This window comes from Rhinatrema bivittatum, chromosome 2 (assembly GCF_901001135.1).
Source record: "Rhinatrema bivittatum chromosome 2, aRhiBiv1.1, whole genome shotgun sequence".
Lineage (NCBI taxonomy): Eukaryota > Metazoa > Chordata > Amphibia > Gymnophiona > Rhinatrematidae > Rhinatrema > Rhinatrema bivittatum.
In genome coordinates, this window is record NC_042616.1 from 815,764,802 (window position 1) to 815,785,607 (window position 20,806).

Below are 20,806 nucleotides of genomic sequence, written 5' to 3' on the forward strand. Positions count from 1 at the left end.
GCACGGAGCGGCAGTTACTACCCTTAAGAGAAACATGGGGGTAACCAGCACGGAGCGGCAGTTACTACCCTTAAGAGAAACATGGGGGTAACCAGCACGGAGCGGCAGTTACTACCCTTAAGAGAAACATGGGGGTAACCCGCACGGAGCGGCAGTTACTACCCTTAAGAGAAACATGGGGGTAACCAGCACGGAGCGGCAGTTACTGCCCTTAAGAGAAACATGGGGGTAACCCGCACGGAGCGGCAGTTACTACCCTTAAGAGAAACATGGGGGTAACCAGCACGGAGTGGCAGTTACTGCCCTTAAGAGAAACATGGGGGTAACCCGCACGGAGCGGCAGTTACTACCCTTAAGAGAAACATGGGGGTAACCAGCACGGAGCGGCAGTTACTACCCTTAAGAGAAACACGGGGGTAACCAGCACGGAGCGGCAGTTACTACCCTTAAGAGAAACATGGGGGTAACCAGCACAGAGCGGCAGTTACTACCCTTAAGAGAAACACGGGGGTAACCAGCACAGAGCGGCAGTTACTACCCTTAAGAGAAACATGGGGGTAACCAGCACAGAGCAGCAGTTACTACCCTTAAGAGAAACATGGGGGTAACCCGCACGGAGCGGCAGTTACTACCCTTAAGAGAAACACGGGGGTAACCAGCATGGAGCGGCAGTTACTACCCTTAAGAGAAACATGGGGGTAACCCGCACGGAGCGGCAGTTACTACCTTGGGAAGCTTGCTGGGCAGACTAGATGGACCATTTTGGTCCTTTTCTGCCGTCATTACTATGTTACTATATGTTACAGTGTCACATGAGGGGGGTTGCACTATTCCATGTGTCCTCATGGGAGGAGAGGTTGCAGTGCTCTTCCTTGCCCCTGTCTCGTCTTGTGGTAAGAGGTAACAGCATCTCTTGAGTCCTCATGTGAAAGGAAGTTGTGTGTCCTCCCCCCCCCCCCCCCCCCCCAATCCTCCTGTGGTAAGGAGGATGCGTTTCCCTGCCCCCATGTCCTCATGATGTAGAGTTACAGTGCTCCCGGGGACTTCATCTGATGGGCATGTTTAAACAACTCCCAGACTTGGTTTTGAGAGGTGAAAGATGAAACTGCCGTTCCCTGTACGTACCCGGATCAGTCCAGACTGCTGGTTTTGCCTCCCTTCCAGCAGATGGAGACAGAGAAAAACTTGTAAAGCACCCCCTCCTAACCTGGTGTGCCACCTGCCACTCCTCAGTATAAGTATTTATCTGTCTCCAGCAGATGGAGGTGCTGCAAAGCCTGTGGCCTGCACTTATAGTTACGGTGTTGGCTAGGCTTCAAAAAACAAAACAGAGAGGATATTTTTTTACAGTGCAATAGGGAGAGTAAAGCTGTTTACAAAAAAAAACAACAAAAAACAAAACAGGAGGAAAGCTGCAGATCAAGAGGTAAGAGTATCAGCCTCCCAGGGGGTTGGCAGGTCTCAGTGAGACTATCCCCCCTGGTGGCAGGCACTTCAGGAGCTGGGGTTGGCGATCCCGCAGGGCTCCCACACGGTAAGGCTTTAGGGGTGACACAGGTGGTCCCTCCTCCTCAGTCCCGGTTGGCGAAAAGGGAAAAAAAAAAGTTTAAAATTTCACCGGGGGGAACAGCCTTCTTCTGGGGATAAAGCTCTTACCAGTGATTGGCACAGCACTGCCTGCGGGAGCGCTCAGCCGGTGGGGCGCATGCTGTCGGCGGCTGCCACGAGACCTGTGCCATTTTTTCTGCTTTGTTGCGATTTCCCCCTTTGTTATGCCGAGCCAGTCGTGCTGCACAGCCTGCGGGGGGGAGTCCAATTCTCGGCTCTCCCGCACAGGCCTCTGTATTCGGTGCCTCCCCGGTGGGAAAGGCACTTCAGTCTTGCTGCCAGCGTCTCGAAAGTGGCAGCCTGATCGGGGCAGTCAGGCCGATCCGTTCCTGCTGGGCATGGGAACGGTGGCCATTTTGGAATCTTTTGCTGCGGCAGAAGTTCAGGCTTTGGGGGGAAGGGAGCTCCCTCCTCGTCTTTCTCCTGTCCCCAGCAACCCAGAAGGCTCGGGGGAGTGGCCCAGTGAGGATTTGAGGGGTGATCCTGATGTTTTACCACCCGGGGGTGGGGCCAAGGTCTTCTCATTGGACTTTGTTCTTCTCATGCACAAGGCGTTTCTGGTCACGCAAGCTCATCAGAGGGAGGCTCCTGTGCAGGGGCGGCCGGAGGGCCCCCCAAGTAAGGTGCCGATAGCTCAAGACGCCCAGGGGTCTTTACAAGTGAAGAAGCTTAAGAGCTCCTCTCTCTTTGGGGCGGCAGCTTCAGTATCTGACCCCATGGGAGGCGCCAGGCGGATGGGACCCTGACTCCTCCACCCTCCTCCTGGAGGGGACCTGGATGAGGATCCGGGGAGGTCAGCTCCTCTGGACGGCGATGATCCGAAGGTGGTCCACCTTTTTCACAAGGAAGAATTGGACCTGCTTATTCTGTGGGTCTTGGCGGAGCTAGGAGTGGACTTCCCGCAGGAGGAGGTGCCTTCTCCAAGTGTGGAGGACCCAGTCTTAGTGGGGCAGCGGGGTCCCTCCCGGACTTTTCCTCTTCATCCCATGCTCCAACAATTGATGACTCTGGCGTGGGACGTTCTGGATGCCGGCCTCAGAGTGGGGCGGGCGATGGAGAAGTTATATCCATTGCTGGAGGAAGTCTTGGAGAGTCTCCCAAGGTGGATGCTTCAGTGTCAGCAGTTACAAGGAGGACTACGATCCCAGTGGCTGGAGCTGCGACCTTAAAGGATCTCCAGGACCGGAAGCTGGAGGTTCTCCTGAAGCGGCTTTTTAAAGTCTCCGCCCTGGGCATTCGGGCGGCGGTCTGCAGTTGCTTTATGCTCCGGGTGTAGAGATTTAGGTTCTGCTTTAAGAAAAATCTACCTCATGTTGACTAATAATTGGAATAACAAGGGAAAATATTAATCTCTAAGCTACTTAATAAATGCTATGCTTTTAAAACTGACAGTCTGTCTCATCACTGTCTATCTCTTGGGAGGAAACAAGCAGGGTAAATTCAGGGTCATTTTTTAACATTTTAATACGATCCTGTTCAACACGGGCCGGTTTACGTTGGGCTCAACAGTTATTAACTTCCCAGGACCTCCTGCCTCCGGAAGCGGCTCAGGTGGAGCGCTTGGAGGCGGCTGTTGCATGTGGGATGGATGCCTTATATGACCTCCTACGGATGTCTTCCAGGACCTTGGCATCGGCAGTCTCTACCAGAAGGCTTCTTTGGCTACACAATTGGTCCGCAAATGTCTCTTCTAAGGCCCAGTTGAGTTCTTTGCCTTTCAAGGGTAAGTTCCTTTTTGGTGAGGACTTGGATCAATTGATTAAGTCGCTGGGCAAGAATAAGGTTCACTGGTTACCGGAGGACAGACCGACCCTAGAGTTAGTCCCTTGGGCGTTTGCTCATATTTATTTGTTGAGTTTTATATACCGTCATTCGGTGAAGCCATCACAACGGTTTACAAGATTCAAAAGGTAATATCTTAACATATGCGAATTAAGGGTATAACAGGATACATATTATATGCGAAAATGAGCGGATAGAGGGGATTGGAATGGGTAAGGATTAGAGGGGATAGGAAGGGGTGGAAGTGCTACGGGGGGGGGGGTGAATAGGAAGAGTGGGGAAAGGAAGATTACAAGGGTGGGGAAATTAGTTAAACATAAAGTTATTCTTTATTTATTTATTCATATGAGACCATTACAGAGAGCATTGCTTTCTCGATGGGATCCGAAGTCGGAACAGTTTCAGATCCCATTGCTGCTCACAGACTCTGCAAGATCCAGTCTTGGCTGGTGGCTGATCCCAAAGTAACTGTCTTGCGGAGTTGATCTCGAAGTCCCCCAGTGGATAGTGGTCACCACAGATGCCAGCCTGTCAGGTTGGGGAGCGGTATGCCTATCGCAGGCGGTCCAAGGAGCTTGGTCACTGGAGGAGTCGAAATGGTCTATCAATCACCTGGAGACGAGGGTGGTCCGGCTAGCGCTCCAACTGTTTCTTCTGATCGTGCACAATCGAGCGGTACGGGTGCTATCCGACAATGCGACGATGGTGGCTTACATCAACCGTCAGGGCGGCACCAGAAGTCGCCCGGTGGCCACAGAGGCGGCACAGCTCATGGTCTGGGCGGAGAAGTATCGCACCATTCTGGCAGCGTCACACATCGCAGGCACGGACAACGTGCAGGCAGATACTTAAGTCGGCAAAGGATCGATCCCATGGAGTGGGAGCTTTCTGAGGAGGTGATGACTCTCATCGTTCACAGGTGGGGGGGTACCCCATCTGGACTTGATGGCAACTCAAAGGAACGCCAAGGCCGCCCGCTTCTTCAGTCGTAGATGGGAACACGGAGCCGAAGGGGGTCAACGCCTTGGCTCTCCTGTGGCCGCTCAGGATCCTGCTTTGTCTTCCTTTCGTGGCTGCTGATCGGCAAGGTTTTACGCTGCATAGAGGTTCATCCAGGGAAGGTGATATTGGTGGCTCTGGAATGGCCTAGGCGCCTGTGGGTCGCGGACCTAGTCAATCTGACAGTCTACTGCCCTCTCCGACTGGGTTACCTTACCCACTTGTTACGTCAAGGCCCTATATTTTTCGATCAGGCAGATCGCTTTTGTCTAGCGGCCTGGCTTTTGAGCAGTGGTGATTGCGGAAGAAGGGTTAACAGGAGGATGTTTTCTTCATCTCCTACAGGTGCGTAAAACATCTACCTCTTTGACGTATGTTAGAGTATGGAAGGTGTTTGAGTTATGGTGCAAGGAGCATGGGGTACTTCCCCGCCATTAATCAGTGCCACAGATTTTGGTGTTCTTGCAGAACGGCTTAGCCAAGGGCTTGTCTTTTAATTCCCTTCGGATCCAGGTGGCAGTGTTGGGTTGTCTCTTAGGCAAGCTTAATGGCAATTCTCTCGCGTCCCATCTTGATGTCGTCAGTTTCCTTCAGGGGACGAAGCATTTGAATCCTCCAGTCAGTTTGGTTTGTCAGTCTTGGAGACTGAATCTGGTACTGAGAGTTTTGTGTGATGCGCCTTTTAAGCCTCTTAAAAGAGCTACTTTAAAGGACCTCACACTTAACACTGTGTTTTGGTGGCTATTTGCTCAGCTCGTACTGCAAGCTCTTTCTTGTCGGGAGCCATTTTTATGCTTTACGGAGTCGGGAGTCTCTCTTAGAACCATGCTGTCCTTTTTGCCGAAGGTGATTTCTTCGTTCCATCTGAAGCAGTCGGACCTTCCAGCCTTTTCTCATATGGATTGCAATGCTCTGCATTCTAGGGAATTGAAATATCTGGATGTAAGGAGAGTTCTTCTGCGATATTTGGAAGTCACCAATTCTTTCCGTGTTTCGGACTATTTGTTCGTCTTGTGGAGTGGCGCTAAGAAAGGAAGGCAAGCTTTCAAGGTGACTATAGCTCGATGGCTGAAAGAAGCTATCTCGTCAGCTTACATTTGTTGGGGCCGGCTGGTCCCGGAAGGCTTGAAAGTGCACTCTTTATGCGCTCACTCCTCTTCTTGGGCTCAATGCCAGTTGGTGTCACCTCAGGATATTTGTAGGGCAGTGACTTGGAAGACGCTTCACACTTTTGCGCGTCACTACCGTCTGGATGTCCAAGCTCCAGACGATGGAAATTTTGGTAGAGGTGTTCTTTAAACGGGACTTTCCACGTCCCACCCTGTGTAGGAAAGCTTTGGTACATCCCAACAGTCTGGACTGATCTGGGGACATACAGGGAAAGGAAAATTAGTTCTTACCTGATAATTTTCGTTCCTGTAGTACCACAGATCAGTCCAGATGCCCTCCCTTTGACGGGGTTTGTCGTGAGAGTCCACTCTGTGATTTATTTCTGCTGCAGGAACCAAAAGAAGGCTACATGTTTATCCGATTTTTATTAATAAGTTCTAGAATTTTCTAGTTCAGTTTTTTCGCTTGATCTGCAAAGTTCTACTTTTTTGGCAATACTGTTATCCTCCAAGTTATTTCTGCTTTGATACTGTTTATACTGAGGAGTGGCAGGTGGCAGACCAGGTTAAGAGGGGGGTGCTTTACAAGTTCTTCTCTGTCTCCATCTGCTGGAAGGGAGGCAAAACCAACAGACTGGACTGATCCGTGGTACTACAGGAACAAAAATTATCAGGTAAGAACTAATTTTCCTATACAATTCTCTCTCCCTTTTTCTCCTCCATGCCTTCGTTGGATCTGTGACCTGCAGTTCTTTGTCATTCCTGGTTAAGTTGGAACAGTTGGACCTTGGCAGTAATGACCTGGAGGTGCTGGTAAGTAAGCCCATGGCTTCTGTATGGAAGTAAAGCAGAGGCTTTGACTGCAGCTTCTTAGCTTGATGTGGGGGAATCCAGCATGGGCCATGGTGCAAGCAATGGAATTGGACATAGCCTACCTTTTTAAGTCCTTGCCCACCTGAGCTGGCAGCTTGGAAGTGAAAGGCCCTTTAATACAATGACTACAGCCCCCGTTGTATGTGTGTGTGTGATGAGAGTAATGGGCCGTGCTTGACTGGAAGATTCCGCTCATTACGATTGGGGAGGGGGGGGGGGGGAGAGTTGTGGTGTGTGTCATTGTGTTAGGAAAGAGGGGGATTGGAATAACTGTATTTTCTCTTGCTTCAGCCGGACACTTTGGGAGCTTTGCCAAACCTCCGGGAGTTGTGGTTGGACAGGAATCAGCTCTCTGCTCTACCACTGGTGAGTATGACACCCAGTCGCTTGTGGTGAGGCGCGCCGAAACTGTAGTTAAACTTTTCTACTATTCTAGCCTCTCTTGTTTGGAATGGAACATGACACCATGGATTGCCTTGTTCATTGAAGAACAGGAGCTGTATTTAATATCTAAGGCACAATCTGTGGGATCTTTTGAACACAAAACCTCTGAAACTTCCTGGGTATAGTACCCGGTAAAATGCGTAACAAAGCCACCGTGGCCGCAGGAGCGATATCAATCTCTAAGAGCTTGCTCAGCCAGGTGAAAATTTCTGTCCACAAGGGGCTGAGGCTGGGGCAAGCCCACCAGATATGTAAATAAGTGCCAACAGCGCCGCAGTTACGCCAGCACGTCGGACCTAAATCAGGGTAGAATTTATGCAGCTTGTCAGGGGTGAGATACCACCGATATATGATTTTAAAACAATTCTCCTGAAGTCTGGCGGAGATCGAGCAGCGCCTGGCCTGTTGCAGAACGTTCCCCCACACTCGTGGCCCCAGCTGAACCTCCAAATCCGTTTCCCAGCATCTGATAAATGTGCACTGTTCTAGGCCCTGTTGAAAAAATAGCTGGTACAGTTTAGATATAGAGCCTCGGAGGATGTCACTATAAGAAAAGTAGGATTCAAACAGAGAGCGGCCCGGCCTGAGCGCGCCCAGCCGCTGCAGTGAACGTATAAAATGTAGTATTTGTGTATGGGCTAAAGGGTGCAAAGGGGGGAGAGCGTATTTAAGCGCTAATTGCTCTACGGATAAAGGGTCCCCTTGAGAAAGGAAATGACCTATAGTGAATATGCCCTTGGCTCGCCATAGTTGAAATAGGGAGGAGGAATGTCCTGGACTGAAACGCTGCGTATGGGCTAGGGATGACTGATAAAAATACTTAAAGTCCCCCACCAACAACCGGTGTGTCTGTCCCCAAATGCGCAACGTGGTCCCAAGAGACCAGGGCACACAACGGAGCGGCCGCCAATCGGCCCTAGGTAGCCAGAACAGAGCCGACAGCGCCATAGAACCCACCATATCCTGTTCCAATTGAACCCACTGCTTAGGATGCAGAGTACGGTTAACATCCAAAACAGCCTTAAGTTGAGCAGCCTGGTAATATCGCAGAAGGTTCGGTACGCCCTGCCCCCCTTGTTGCTTGGGTAAATATAAGAGGGCTCTCGGGAGTCGAGGCGGCCTCCGGCGCCAGATAAAATCAAAAATTTTGCGCTGCCATCTGCGGATGAGAGGAGTAGGGAGATACACAGGCAAAGATGTAAATAAGTACAAATATTTGGGTAGTATATTCATTTTAACAATAGCAATTCTTCCCAGCCAGGAGTATGGGCCTCTATTCCACCTGCTCATATCAATGGTAACTTTATCGTCCAGCAATTGATAATTCAATCTATACAAGTCAGTGAGTTGAGAAGAAATACGCACTCCCAAATATTTGATGTAAGCACGCGCCCACTTAAATGGAAACCCGTCCTTAATCTTCTGCACCATCCCAGGTGGCAAATTAATATTGAGTAACTCTGATTTGTCAAGATTTACTTTTAATCCGGAAACAGCACTAAACCTATCCAATTCACGCCGCACACCCGCAAGGGAGGATAATGGGTCGGTCAAGATCAATAACACATCGTCGGCAAATAAGGATAGCTTATACCGAGTCTCCCGCAGCTCCACCCCGTGAATATCCATAGAGTTGCGGATGTTAATGGTAAGGGGTTCCAAATAGAGAGCGAATAGAAGGGGTGAAAGCGGGCAGCCCTGCCGGGTACCCCTGCCAATCCCAAAGGCCTTCCCATAACCACCGTTCACCTTGACCCTTGCTCTGGGGTCAGTATACAATTTTTGGAGCCATTGAATGAAAAAGGGACCGAAGGCCATACGTTGCAAAGTCTGGAATAAAAAGGGCCAGTGGACGAGATCAAATGCCTTTTCTGCGTCCAGTGAGAGCAAGACGGCCGGGATATTCTCTGTTTGCACCCACCACAGTAAGTCAAGTACTTTACGGATGTTATCCGCCGCCATGCAGTGGGGAACAAATCCCACTTGGTCATTACGTACAAGTGAAGGTAGGCATGTATTGAGCCTAAGCGCCAGGATTCGAGCTAAAATCTTAAGGTCCACATTAATAAGTGATATGGGCCGATAAGAGGCACATAGCGTAGGGTCTCGGCCCGGCTTAGCCAGCACTGAAATGCCCGCAACATTCGCTTGTGGGGAGATAGACCCATTAGTACGTAAGCTATTAAAGAACTGCGTTAGGGGTTCGGCGAGACTATTGGCCCACCGCTTGTAATAAACGCCTGATAGGCCGTCTAACCCAGGGGCCTTGCCTGGTTTAAGGGTTTTAATGACAGCTAATACCTCTTCTGTCGTAATAGGAGCCTCCAGAGTTTGCTGTTGTCCAGGGGTAAGACTAGGCAAAGCCACCGCTTGCAAATACTCCAAAATACCATCAGGGCCAATAGCAGCGTCCGTAGAGTACAGGCGCTCATAAAAGCCCGAAAATGCTGCCCTAAGGTCGTGAGAGGCCGTCAGCATCTCTCCCCTGGCAGATTTAATTTTAGGGATATTATTATGCGCCAATCTGGCTTTCAAGCTACGAGCCAACAGGCGCCCCGCCTTGTCTCCGCCCTCATAGTAGGCCTGTTTTGTAATCTCTAGAGCATGAAGCAAGTGGGCGTTGTCCAAATTATAAAGTTCCGTTTTTACTGCCAGTAATTTCCGATAACAGCGAGGGGAGAGAGTGTGCATGTGTTCCTTAGAGAGGACCTCCAGCTTATGCATGAGGGCCTCTCGCTCCTGCTGCCTAAGACGCTTACATGCTGCCGCCCTAGAAATCAACAACCCCCTAGCGTAAGCCTTGGAACAATCCCACACCGTACCCGGGTTGACATCAGGGGTAGCATTCAGTTTAAAGTATTCAAGGAGTTGAGGTTCCAGCCTCTGAACGAAGGCTGCATCCTGTAAAAGGGATTCATTCAATCTCCAAAAGGTTTCCCCTCTGTCCCCGTCACTCACATCCACCTCTAGGAGGATTGGAGCATGGTCAGACCATGAAATGGCGTCAATATCCACCTTGCGTACGCTATTGCCCAATTGTCTATCCACTAAAAAATAATCAATGCGGGAATAGCTATTGTGTGGAGTCGAAAAAAAGGTATATGATCGAGAATGGGGGAATCTGGCCCGCCAAATATCGGTGAGAGACCAGTCTTCAATAAGGGTCTGTAGTTGCTTGCGCAAGGTACTGGGCGTGGTGGACTTGGTAGACGAGTTATCTAGGCTCTGATTTAGGGATACATTAAAATCTCCACCCAGTACAAGGGTTCCCTCCGCATGTTTTAAGAGCAAGTTGTGGATGGTAACCAGAAAAACCCCACAATCCTTATTGGGGGCATAGAGGGAGAGTAATGAATATAACTGGGATCCCATCTTTATCTTTAACAAGAGATAGCGTCCCCCGGGATCCGCAACATGGGAAACATATTCATACACGAGAGAGGCAGCCAGCAGGATGCCCGCTCCAGTATATTTAGCCCCACTACCACAACCGGCATGGTACACATGCGGATAGGATTTACATTCCAGTAGGCGACTATGCCTTGGTTTGAGATGCGTTTCTTGCACATATACTATATCAGCTTTTTGGCTTTGTAACTCTTTCTGAAAAAGATAACGCTTTCGAAAAGAATTTAACCCCTTGACATTAAGGGAAATAATTCGAACCATAATGGGCGTCAAAGGGACACCACCTGCTATGAAACGAACAGTATCCTGTCATTATGATACTTAGAGATACTAGTGTGCTTCCCCGTCCTTGCGTGGACCAAAATAAGGGATGTATCAAACGCTGGGACAAAAACAAAAGACACTCATTCCCAAGTGGGTGTAACATCAAAAGGGACCGCAGTTCCTGTCGGATCCCAACCCTGGGGGTAACAGAAAGCAGCGCCCGTAGCCAACATGAGGCCCCCCCACCCAAAGCCCTCCCCTGAGAAAACATATCGCTGTATAAATTGATAGTAAAGAATTATACCATAGAGCCAGTTAGCTCACCAGGAATGATACACACTGGGTTTAACACCCGGGTGACCAGAGACACCAAAAAGGAAACCAAACGATGAATGCAACATATGAGTTAGCATAGCAATAGCTGACCAAACACCACAGCCAAGTGCCCTGAATAAGCACATTAAGTCTCAGCCCTTATCAGCTGTGTGGATGGCGGTCGAAGTAGGTTGCCTCCAAAGTCGTCCCTTGCCTGTCCCCGGCCGTCTCCAGCGTGGCGTGGCATCAATATTCGGTTTTTTGCTGGCGGGCCCCTCAATGGCGAAAGTGAACTCCAGCCCGGCCTCTTTGAATGCCTGCGCAGCTTCTGGTAAGGAACGAATTTGTAGGTAATCCCATTATGCTGAAACTGTAACGCAAATGGAAAAGTCCAACGAGATTTAATCCCCGTCTGGCGGAGAACTGCAGTAGCGTCCCGAAGCTGGTAGCGTCTCTGAAGCGTGGAAGGCGCCAAATCATTAAAAAAGGTGACGGTTAGACCCTGCCAGGTCCAATCAGCATGGGCACGAGCCAGGGACATTATTTCTTCCTTTTGTTTAAAATTGAGGAATTTAAGTATGATGTCTCTGGGCTGATTATCCCTCCGTTGCCCTAAAGCACGATGGGCCCGCTCCAGCACAATAACCGCTTCTGGCTGTATGTCCCCCGCTGCGACCATGTGGTCCTGAAGTAAAGCCTTGCAAATGGCCGCCGCCGTCTGTTCGCTGTCTTTATAGATCTCAGATTCGGGAACACCACGTATGCGGAGGTTAGAGCGGCGTGACCGGTTCTCTAAGTCCTCTATTTTTTCCGCCATCGCATCCACCTGTAGTGATAGTTGTTTGGAGGAGTCAGATATGGCGTCGATATGTGCACTCTGATGGTCGGCCCTCGTGTCTAAATCGTCCACCCGACGGCCCATAGTATTGAGATCTTCACGGATCTCTGCCATGCTTGCTTGAAGGTCTGCCTTGTAAGACTTAAGATCCGTCCGAATTTCACAAAACCAGGACCGGATCTCTGACCTGGTGGGGATATCAGGGTGTAGGCCACTCGCAGCGAGTTCACCCACCGCCGCAGGCTCAACTTCCGGGACGGCCATGCTATGTGCGCCACTCCGATGCTTGAGGCCCTGCACATCGTCATCAGAAGGAGATTCGTCCTGCAATTTGCTAAAGGCAAACTGTTGCAAGTCCGCCGTTTTTTTCCTCGCCGCCATGCCGATCAAGGTACCAGCGTCTTAAAATGTATTGGTGAGCCAAAAAGACCCGGTATTTGCGAAAGTATAAGCAAATAAAGAGCTTTGGGGAGGGAGCTCAGCCTCTATGCGACCATCTGCTAGCGCTGCTCAATAGCGCCCCCTGTGGGATCTTTTTACCCTGCGATTTCCTGTTCCAGTAAAGTCACTTTATTAAAATAAATGCAACTTAGAAACACTGCGTAGCAATATATATTTATTCCCTGACCCATATTAGATTTCAAAATTAAATTACCACAAAATGTAAAAGAATACCTGTGAGAGAACGTGCCTGCTTGTGTCAGAAACCCTCTGTGTAGGGATCAGGCAGGGCCAGTCCAGATATTGCCACCTATACTGAAGAGGCTCGTGTCTGTCCTCTCGTTGATGGATTCAGGGGATGTTTGTGTCTGTTCCCTTGATGGATTTGGGTGGAGGCATGCATCTCTTCTTCCTTGATGGATTTCTTCTCTGTTTTGGATTCCCTTTCAATTTTCTCTCTCTTCCGGATTAAATTTTTTTTTTTAAATAATCCGTTTTATGCCAGTTTTACCAGCTTTTTCTGATTGGATATTCCTGTGTCTATCTTTATTCTCATCGGAGGTGTGTTAAAATTATTTGTTTACATTTTTTGCATGCTCAATATTAAAAATCCCTGAGCAAGGAACAACATTCATACATATACACATCATATTAAAATAAAATGGAAGTAAAAGTACATTCAGGGAATGCTTTCACATCTTTATGAAACTTCAAGTAGTCTTGGCAATTCCTCAACTCTAGGAGTAGACTAGACACAATTTAGGGCTGATAAATCTAAAAGCCCTCTTCTGTAGGGCACCAATTGTGTCTCCTTTAGAGAAGGAATAACCAAAAGACCCACATATGAAAACCATAAAGGCCCAAGCGATCCTTGAGATAACCAGTTCCCATCCCTCAAATGGCTTTATAAACAAAACAAAATCTTAAAATGAATTCCATAAAAAAAAAAATAGGGAGCCAGTGAAGTTTCTTTAATTTAAAACAATTTATATTCTACTTATTATGGAAACCCATGCTAATAGTACAATACACAATAAAATAAAATCATCCTAATGGTTAAAAATACACTTTCCATATTAAAAAACTTGCTAATCTTAAACACAAATGCTTTCAATTGCTTGTGAAAGATGGGGAAAATCGCCTTTTCCTTTTAGCCTAGCTGGGAGCCCATTCCACTTTTCGGGCCCAATAACAAAAAATGCATGCTTCCTTGTTTCTACTGAACGAGCTTGTCTAATGGTAGGAATCTGTAATAACTGTGTTTCTTCGAGATCGTAAGTCATGGGTTGGTTTATATTTCTTTAAAAGATCTGACAGATAAGGACAGTTATAAGCATTGTTAATTTAAAATCAATACATTTTCCCACAAGCAATCAGTGAAGATCAATCAATGTGAGATATATGGTCCTATCTTTGACCACAACTAATCAATCGGGGAGCAGAATTCTGTAGTATCTGCAAGGGCCGAATGGCAGAGGCAGGCAACCCAACATAAATTACATTACAGTAGTCAAGGACAATAATTACGAATGCTTGGATAAGTGTCTGAAAATCATTTTTGTCTAAGATATGCCTTGGGGCCCGATTTTAAAAAGGTTACGCGCGCCAGGCATATTTTAAAAGGCCCGATCACGTGCGTATGTCCCGGGGCATCTGGGAATGGGCGGGGTGGTCCAGGGGTGGGGCTAGAGGCCCTCGGCGCAGCATTTATTTGCCACTGTGCCTGCAGGGTGTCAGTGTGTGCTACTTGTGCCTGCCTCTAGGCAGGCGCAACAGGTAAAATAAAAATTTGTATGTGTGTGGGGGGGGCTTAGGTTAGGGTTAGGGGGTGGGAAGGGGTAGGAAGGGACCGCTGTGCTGGCGGGACCGCTGTGCGACCTGTTAAATAGATCCCTAGAAACGGGAGTGGTGCCAAGTGCTTGGAGAAGAGCGGTGGTGGTCCCGCTTCACAAGAGTGGGAACAGAGAGGAGGCTGGTAACTACAGACCGGTTAGCCTCACTTCGGTGGTGGGAAAAGTAATGGAGTCACTGTTGAAAGAGAGAATAGTGAACTATCTACAGTCCAGAGAATTGCTGGACCAGAGACAGCATGGATTCACCAGGGGAAGATCCTGTCAGACAAATCTGATTGACTTTTTTGACTGGGTAACCAAGGAATTGGATCAAGGAAGAGCGCTCTATGTCATCTACTTGGATTTCAGCAAAGCTTTTGATACGGTCCCGCACAGGAGACTGGTGAATAAAACGAGAACATAAGAACATAAGAAATTGCCATGCTGGGACAGACCAAGGGTCCATCAAGCCCAGCATCCTGTTTCCAACAGAGGCCAAAAACCAGGCCACAAGAACCTGGCAATTACCCAAACACTAAGAAGAACCCATGCTACTGATGCAATTAATAGCAGTGGCTATTCCCTAAGTATAATTGATTAATAGCCATTAATGGACTTCTCCTCCAAGAACTTATCCAAACCTTTTTTGAACCCAGCTACACTAACTGCACTAACCACATCCTCTGGCAACAAATTCCAGAGCTTTATTGTGCGTTGAGTGAAAAAGAATTTTCTCCGATTAGTCTTAAATGTGTTACTTGCTAACTTCATGGAATGCCCCCTAGTCCTTCTATTATTCGAAAGTGTAAATAACCGAGTCACATCTACTCGTTCAAGACCACTCATGATCTTAAAGACCTCTATCATATCCCCCCTCAGCCTTCTCTTCTCCAAGCTGAACAGCCCTAACCTCTTCAGCCTTTCCTCATAGGGGAGCTGTTCCATCCCCTTTATCATTTTGGTTGCCCTTCTCTGTACCTTCTCCATCGCAACTATATCTTTTTTGAGATGCGGCGACCAGAATTGTACACAGTATTCAAGGTGCGGTCTCACCATGGAGCGATACAGAGGCATTATGACATTTTCCGTTCTATTAACCATTCCCTTCCTAATAATTCCTAACATTCTATTTGCTTTTTTGATTGCTGCAGCACACTGAGCCGACGATTTTAAAGTATTATCCACTATGATGCCTAGATCTTTTTCCTGGGTGGTAGCTCCTAATATGGAACCTAACATCGTGTAACTACAGCAAGGGTTATTTTTCCCTATGTGCATCACCTTGCACTTGTCCACATTAAATTTCATCTGCCATTTGGATGCCCAATCTTCCAGTCTTGCAAGGTCCTCCTGTAATGTATCACAGTCTGCCTGTGATTTAACTACTCTGAATAATTTTGTATCATCCGCAAATTTGATAACCTCACTCGTCGTATTCCTTTCCAGATCATTTATATATATATATTGAAAAACATCGGTCCCAATACAGATCCCTGAGAAGCTTAGGAGTGAGTGCTGAGGTGGTGACCTGGATTGAAAACTGGTTGATGGACAGAAAACAATGCGTGATGGTAAATGGAACTTTCTCTGAAGAGAGAGAGGTTTTAAGTGGTGTACCGCAAGGATCGGTGTTGGGACCGGTCCTGTTCAATAACTTTGTGAGTGACATTGCGGACGGGATAGAAGGTAAGGTTTGTCTTTTTGCGGACGACAGTAAGATCTGCAACAGAGTGGACACGCCGGAAGGAGTGGAGAGAATAAGACGGGATTTAAGGAAACTGGAAGAGTGGTCGAAGATATGGCAGCTGAGATTCAATGCCAAGAAGTGCAAAGTCATACATATGGGGAGTGGAAATCCGAATGAACTATATTCGATGGGGGGGGGAAAGGCTGATGTGCACGGAGCAGGAGAGAGACCTTGGGGTGATAGTGTCTAATGATATGAAGTCTGCAAAACAATGCGACAAGGCGATAGCAAAAGCCAGAAGAATGCTGGGATGCATAGAGAGAGGAATATCGAGAAAGAAAAGGGAAGTGATTATCCCCTTGTACAGATCCTTGGTGAGGCCACACCTGGAGTACTGTGTTCAGTTCTGGAGACCGTATCTCCAAAGAGACAAGGACAAGATGGAAGCGGTACAGAGAAGGGCGACCAGGAAGGTGGAGGGTCTTCATAGGATGACATACGAGGAGAGATTGAAGAATCTAAATATGTACTCCCTGGAGGAAAGGAGGAGCAGGGGTGATATGATTCAGACTTTCAGATACTTGAAAAACTTTAATGATCCAAAGACAACGACAAACCTTTTCCGTCAGAAAAAAATCAGCAGAACCAGAGGTCACGAACTGAGGCTCCAGGGAGGAAGACTAAGAACCAATGTCAGGAAGTATTTCTTCACGGAAAGGGTGGTGGATGCCTGGAATGCCCTTCCGGAGGAAGTGGTGAAGTCTAAAACTGTGAACGACTTCAAAGGGGCGTGGGATAAACACTGTGGATCCATCAAGTCTAGAGGGCGTGAATAAAGTGGAGGCATTCAAACACTGCACGGAGCGGCAGTAGCCACAGCGGTATTCAAACACTGCACGGAGCGGCAGTAGCCACAGCGGCATTCAAACACTGCACGGAGCGGCAGTAGCCACAGAGGCATTCACAGAGCGGGATGCCAGTGGCCAGTAGTTGGTGTTCCACCTTCACGGAGCGGAAGGATGGAGGGCTGCTATTTCCAAAAAAAATAAATAAATAAAACAAAACAAAAAAATAAAAACAGGGGTGGGTAAGAGTATGGGGCAAGGGGGTGGCCTGCTTGTTACAGCGGTTGCTGATTTTCAGACATCCAAGAATCTGACATGAGATATCAATAACCATAGCCAGAGTAGATGATAAGGAATCTGACAGAAAAATACATCTGTATATCATCTGTATACATCCGAAATACTAGTATGGAACATGGGTGACATGAATACATTATACAAAGCAGCCAATAATATGGACCCTTGTGGTACTCCTCTTGGGACAGTGAACCATTTAGAGGAAAGGCCGTTAATTATGACCTTTTGTTCACGACAACTCAAATATGAGTCAAACTATCTATAAACAGTTCCACCCACCCCGAGTTCCCTCAATTACTCCAACAGAAGTTGATGAAAACCAATATCGAATACCAAAAATACATCCAAGATCACTCCTATTACTAAATAGGAATGACCCCAAACTTAGCCTGGCCACCACCCATTTTGGTAACCTTATCAGTAATCTGTTAGAATTGTTCAGCACAATTTACAGGTTTCCTTGACCTGAAGTATCATATCCAATGATATGTCAATAATGACCCCCTAAATTCCTCACTTGACTGTTGATGCCTTAGTAAGTGTGGTAGGGCAAGGGCCTGCCAGGCTCATTGAACTTCTTGGGGATAAAATACTACTTTCTCTACATACACAAAGGCAGGCCAGTCTCTACGAGTGAGTTATGCACCTTTACCAGCAGATGGCAATGGAGTAAAAGCTGACCTTATGGATATATAGTTTTGCCCTGACATCAGCCTGTCTGTATTCTCCGTCTCCAGCAGATGGTGGACATGCATTTCTCTATTGAGGAATTGCCTGTTAAAAAAGAAAAAAAGGTGGGGGAGCAAGATGGCGGCGTGAACTAGATGTGCTCAACCGCTTTGTGTTTCCTCTGCTGAATTACCTTAAAGATGCCTTCTAAACGCAAGGGGGTGGTCTGAGTCTTCCCCCGGACTTTCCTCTTCCCCATGGACAATGATTGATCACGGCCTTCGGATCGGCTACACTTGAGGGGGTGCCTGACCCCGCTGCGAATTCCGGTGAGGGAGCACTGATTTCGCCAGGGGAAGTTTCCCTGAGCCACCTAGATCTGCGGCTCCCGCTGGCGCCTAGGTCTGCTCCTGCTCCATCTCTGACCATGGCACGGGGAAGTGACACGTCCTGTGCGACCGTGGGGGGGGGAAAGAGAGTGGAGTTCAGCTGCCATCAGCTCTGCAGTCCCCGTCAATGCTGGTAATGTTGGATATTGTTCAGGAGGCGATGTTTTCTGCCACCTCCTCTCTGGCTGAGACTGAAGGAGAGCCCAGAGGGGGCTTATGCAGTGCTTGTAAGAAGCGACCCAGAGATGGTTTTCCCCGGAACTTTGGCTGAGACCCTTTTTCTTCCACCTAAGCCAGCAGTAGTCACTCTAGAAGCTTCACAATTTTTTTTTCTCTCACATATTTATCTGTTTCTCTTGGCTCTTAGTAACCTTTTTTTTTATATTTCCCTTTCACCCCCGCCATTAATGTAGAGAGCAATGTTGGAACTGCATCTAAGTGAAATAGCTTAATTAGTTAGGGGTATTAACCACCGCAATAAGCAGCCACACCCTTGCTTATCTGTTTATCCAGACTATGTAATTCAGTCCTTGTTGATTGTTGCCTGAATATAGATCCACCCTTCTTCATTCCCCCCTGCCGTTGAAGCAGAAAGCCATGCTGGCTATGCATTGAAAGTGAAGTATCAGTCTTGCTCCCCTGCCGTTGAAGCAGAAAGTTATGCTGGATTTGCGTTGAAAGTGAAGTATCATGTATTTTTGGTTTGGGGTAGTAACCACCGTAACAAGCAAGCTACTCCCCTGCTTTTATGTGGATGCAAATCCTTTTTTCCACATTTCCTCTTGCCAGTTGAAGCATAGAGCAATGTTGGAGTCGCATTATTGAATAAGGATATTCATCTCCAGGTATAGCCATCATTCTCGCAAGCCACCCCCATGCCTCTTCTCTTCATTCACATCCTCTAGACTTTATGGATCCACAATATTTATCCCACGCCCCTTCCTCTGGAAGGGCGTTCCAGGTATCCATGACCCTCTCCGTGAAGAAATATTTCTTGACATTGGTTCTGAGTCTTCCTCCCTGGAATTTTAAATTGTGACCCCTGGTTCTGCTGATTTTTTTTGCAACGGAAAAGGTTTGTCGTTATCTTTGGATCATTAAAACCTTTCAAGTGTCTGAAAGTCTGTATCATATCACCCCTACTCCTTCTTTCCTCCAGGGTGTACATATTTAGATTCTTCAGTCTCTCCTCATAAGTCATTTGATGAAGACCCTCGAACTTTTTGGTCTCCCTTCTCTGGACCGCCTGCATCCTGTCTCTGTCCCTTTGGAGATACGGTCTCCAGAACTGAACACAGTACTCCAGGTGAGGCCTCACCCAGGACCTGTACAAGGGGATAATCACTTCCCTTTTCTTACTCGATATTCCTCTCTCTGTGCAGCCCAGCATTCTTCTGGCTTTAGCTATCGCCTTGTCACATTGTTTCGCCGACTTCAGATCATTAGACCCTATCACCCCAAGGTCTCTCTCCTGCCCCGTGCACATCAGCCCTTCTCCCCCCATCGAATACAGTTCTTCTTGGCATTGAATCTCAGCTGCCATATCTTCGACCACTCTTCCAGTTTCCTTAAATCCCGTCTCATTCTCTCCACTCCTTCCGGCGTGCCCACTCTGTTGCAGATCTTAGTGTCATCTGCAAAAAGACAAACCTAACCTTCTATCCCGTCCGCAATGTCGCTCACAAAGATATTGAACAGGACCGGTCCCAACACCGACCCTTGCGGCACTCCGCTCAACACTGCTCTCTCTTCAGTTATCGATATAGTTCTTCTCATCTTGGCTTGGGTACAGGTCAATACTGAGGGACTGCAGGTGGCACCCTGGGTTATATACAGTTCTCTGACTCCATCTGCTGGCAAGGAGGCAAAACCCAGGAATCTGGACTGATCTGTGGTATTCCAGGAACAAAAATTAGCAGGTAAACAATTTTTCTTTTCCTAGTGGCTTATAATGGCAACGAAGCAAAGGGTAACTTGCACAGAGCAACAATTACCTTAAGAATAAAATTTAAAAAAAGTAAGTTTGCTGGGCAGACTCATTGGACCTCTTGGGTCTTTTTCTGCCAGCATTTACTATGTTACTATATGAATCTCATTTACATAATAACATAGTAATGATGGCAGAATAAGACCAAAATGGTCCATCTAGTCTGCCCAGCATGCTTCCCAAGGTAGTAACTGCCGCTCCGTGCAGGTTACCCCCCATGTTTCTCTTAAGGGTAGTAACTGCCGCTCCGTGCAGGTTACCCCCATGTTTCTCTTAGATTTAGCCTTTTTATTTATTCCCATCTTCTAGCCTTTTAGGGATCCACAGTGTTTATCCCATGCTCCTTTCAAATCCTTCACAGTTTTAATCTTCACCACTTCCTCCGGAAGGGCATTCCAGGCATCCACTACCCTCTCAGTGAAGAAATATTTCCTGACATTGGTTCTAAGTCTTCCTCCCTGGAGTTTCAAATCGTGACCCCTTGTTCTACTAAATTGTTTCCAATGGAAAAGGTTTATTGATGACCATGGATCATTAAAACCTTTCAAGTATCTGAAGGTCTGTATCATATCACCCCTACATATTCAGGTTCTTCAGCCTCTCCTCATAAGTCATTCGATGGAGACCACCCACCATTTTAGTCGCCCTTCTCTGAACCGCCTCCATTCTGTCTCCTCAGAGATACGGTCTTCAGAATCGAACACAGTACTCCAGGTGAGGCCTCACCAAGGACCTGTACAGGGGGATTATCACTTCCCTTTTCTTACTAGATATTCCTCTCTCTATGCAGCCCAGCATTCTTCTGACTTTGGCTATAGCGGTGTCACACTGCTTCGTCGACTTCAGGTTGTTAGACACTATCACCCCAAGGTCTCTCTCCTACTCTGTGCACATCAGCCCTTCACCCCCCCCCCCCCCCAATGCATATAGTTCTTTTGGATTACCATGCCCCAGATGCATGACTCTGAATTTCTTGGCATTGAATCCCTGCTGCTATATGTTCGACCACTCTTCCATCT

At 47.7% G+C, this 20,806-nt stretch overlaps 1 protein-coding gene across 13 annotated transcripts in view; it reads left to right on the plus strand.

Annotated features, from left to right (window-relative positions):
• The window catches only part of SCRIB (scribble planar cell polarity protein), a gene marked incomplete in the record, with an annotated part of 447,609 nt that overhangs the window by 133,534 nt on the left and 293,269 nt on the right, over nt 1-20,806 (plus strand). For all 13 annotated transcript variants that reach the window (XM_029592269.1, XM_029592271.1, XM_029592272.1 and 10 more), the window contains 2 exon segments: nt 6,248-6,311; nt 6,663-6,737. In XM_029592269.1, the coding sequence (XP_029448129.1) occupies nt 6,248-6,311; nt 6,663-6,737 (139 nt within the window).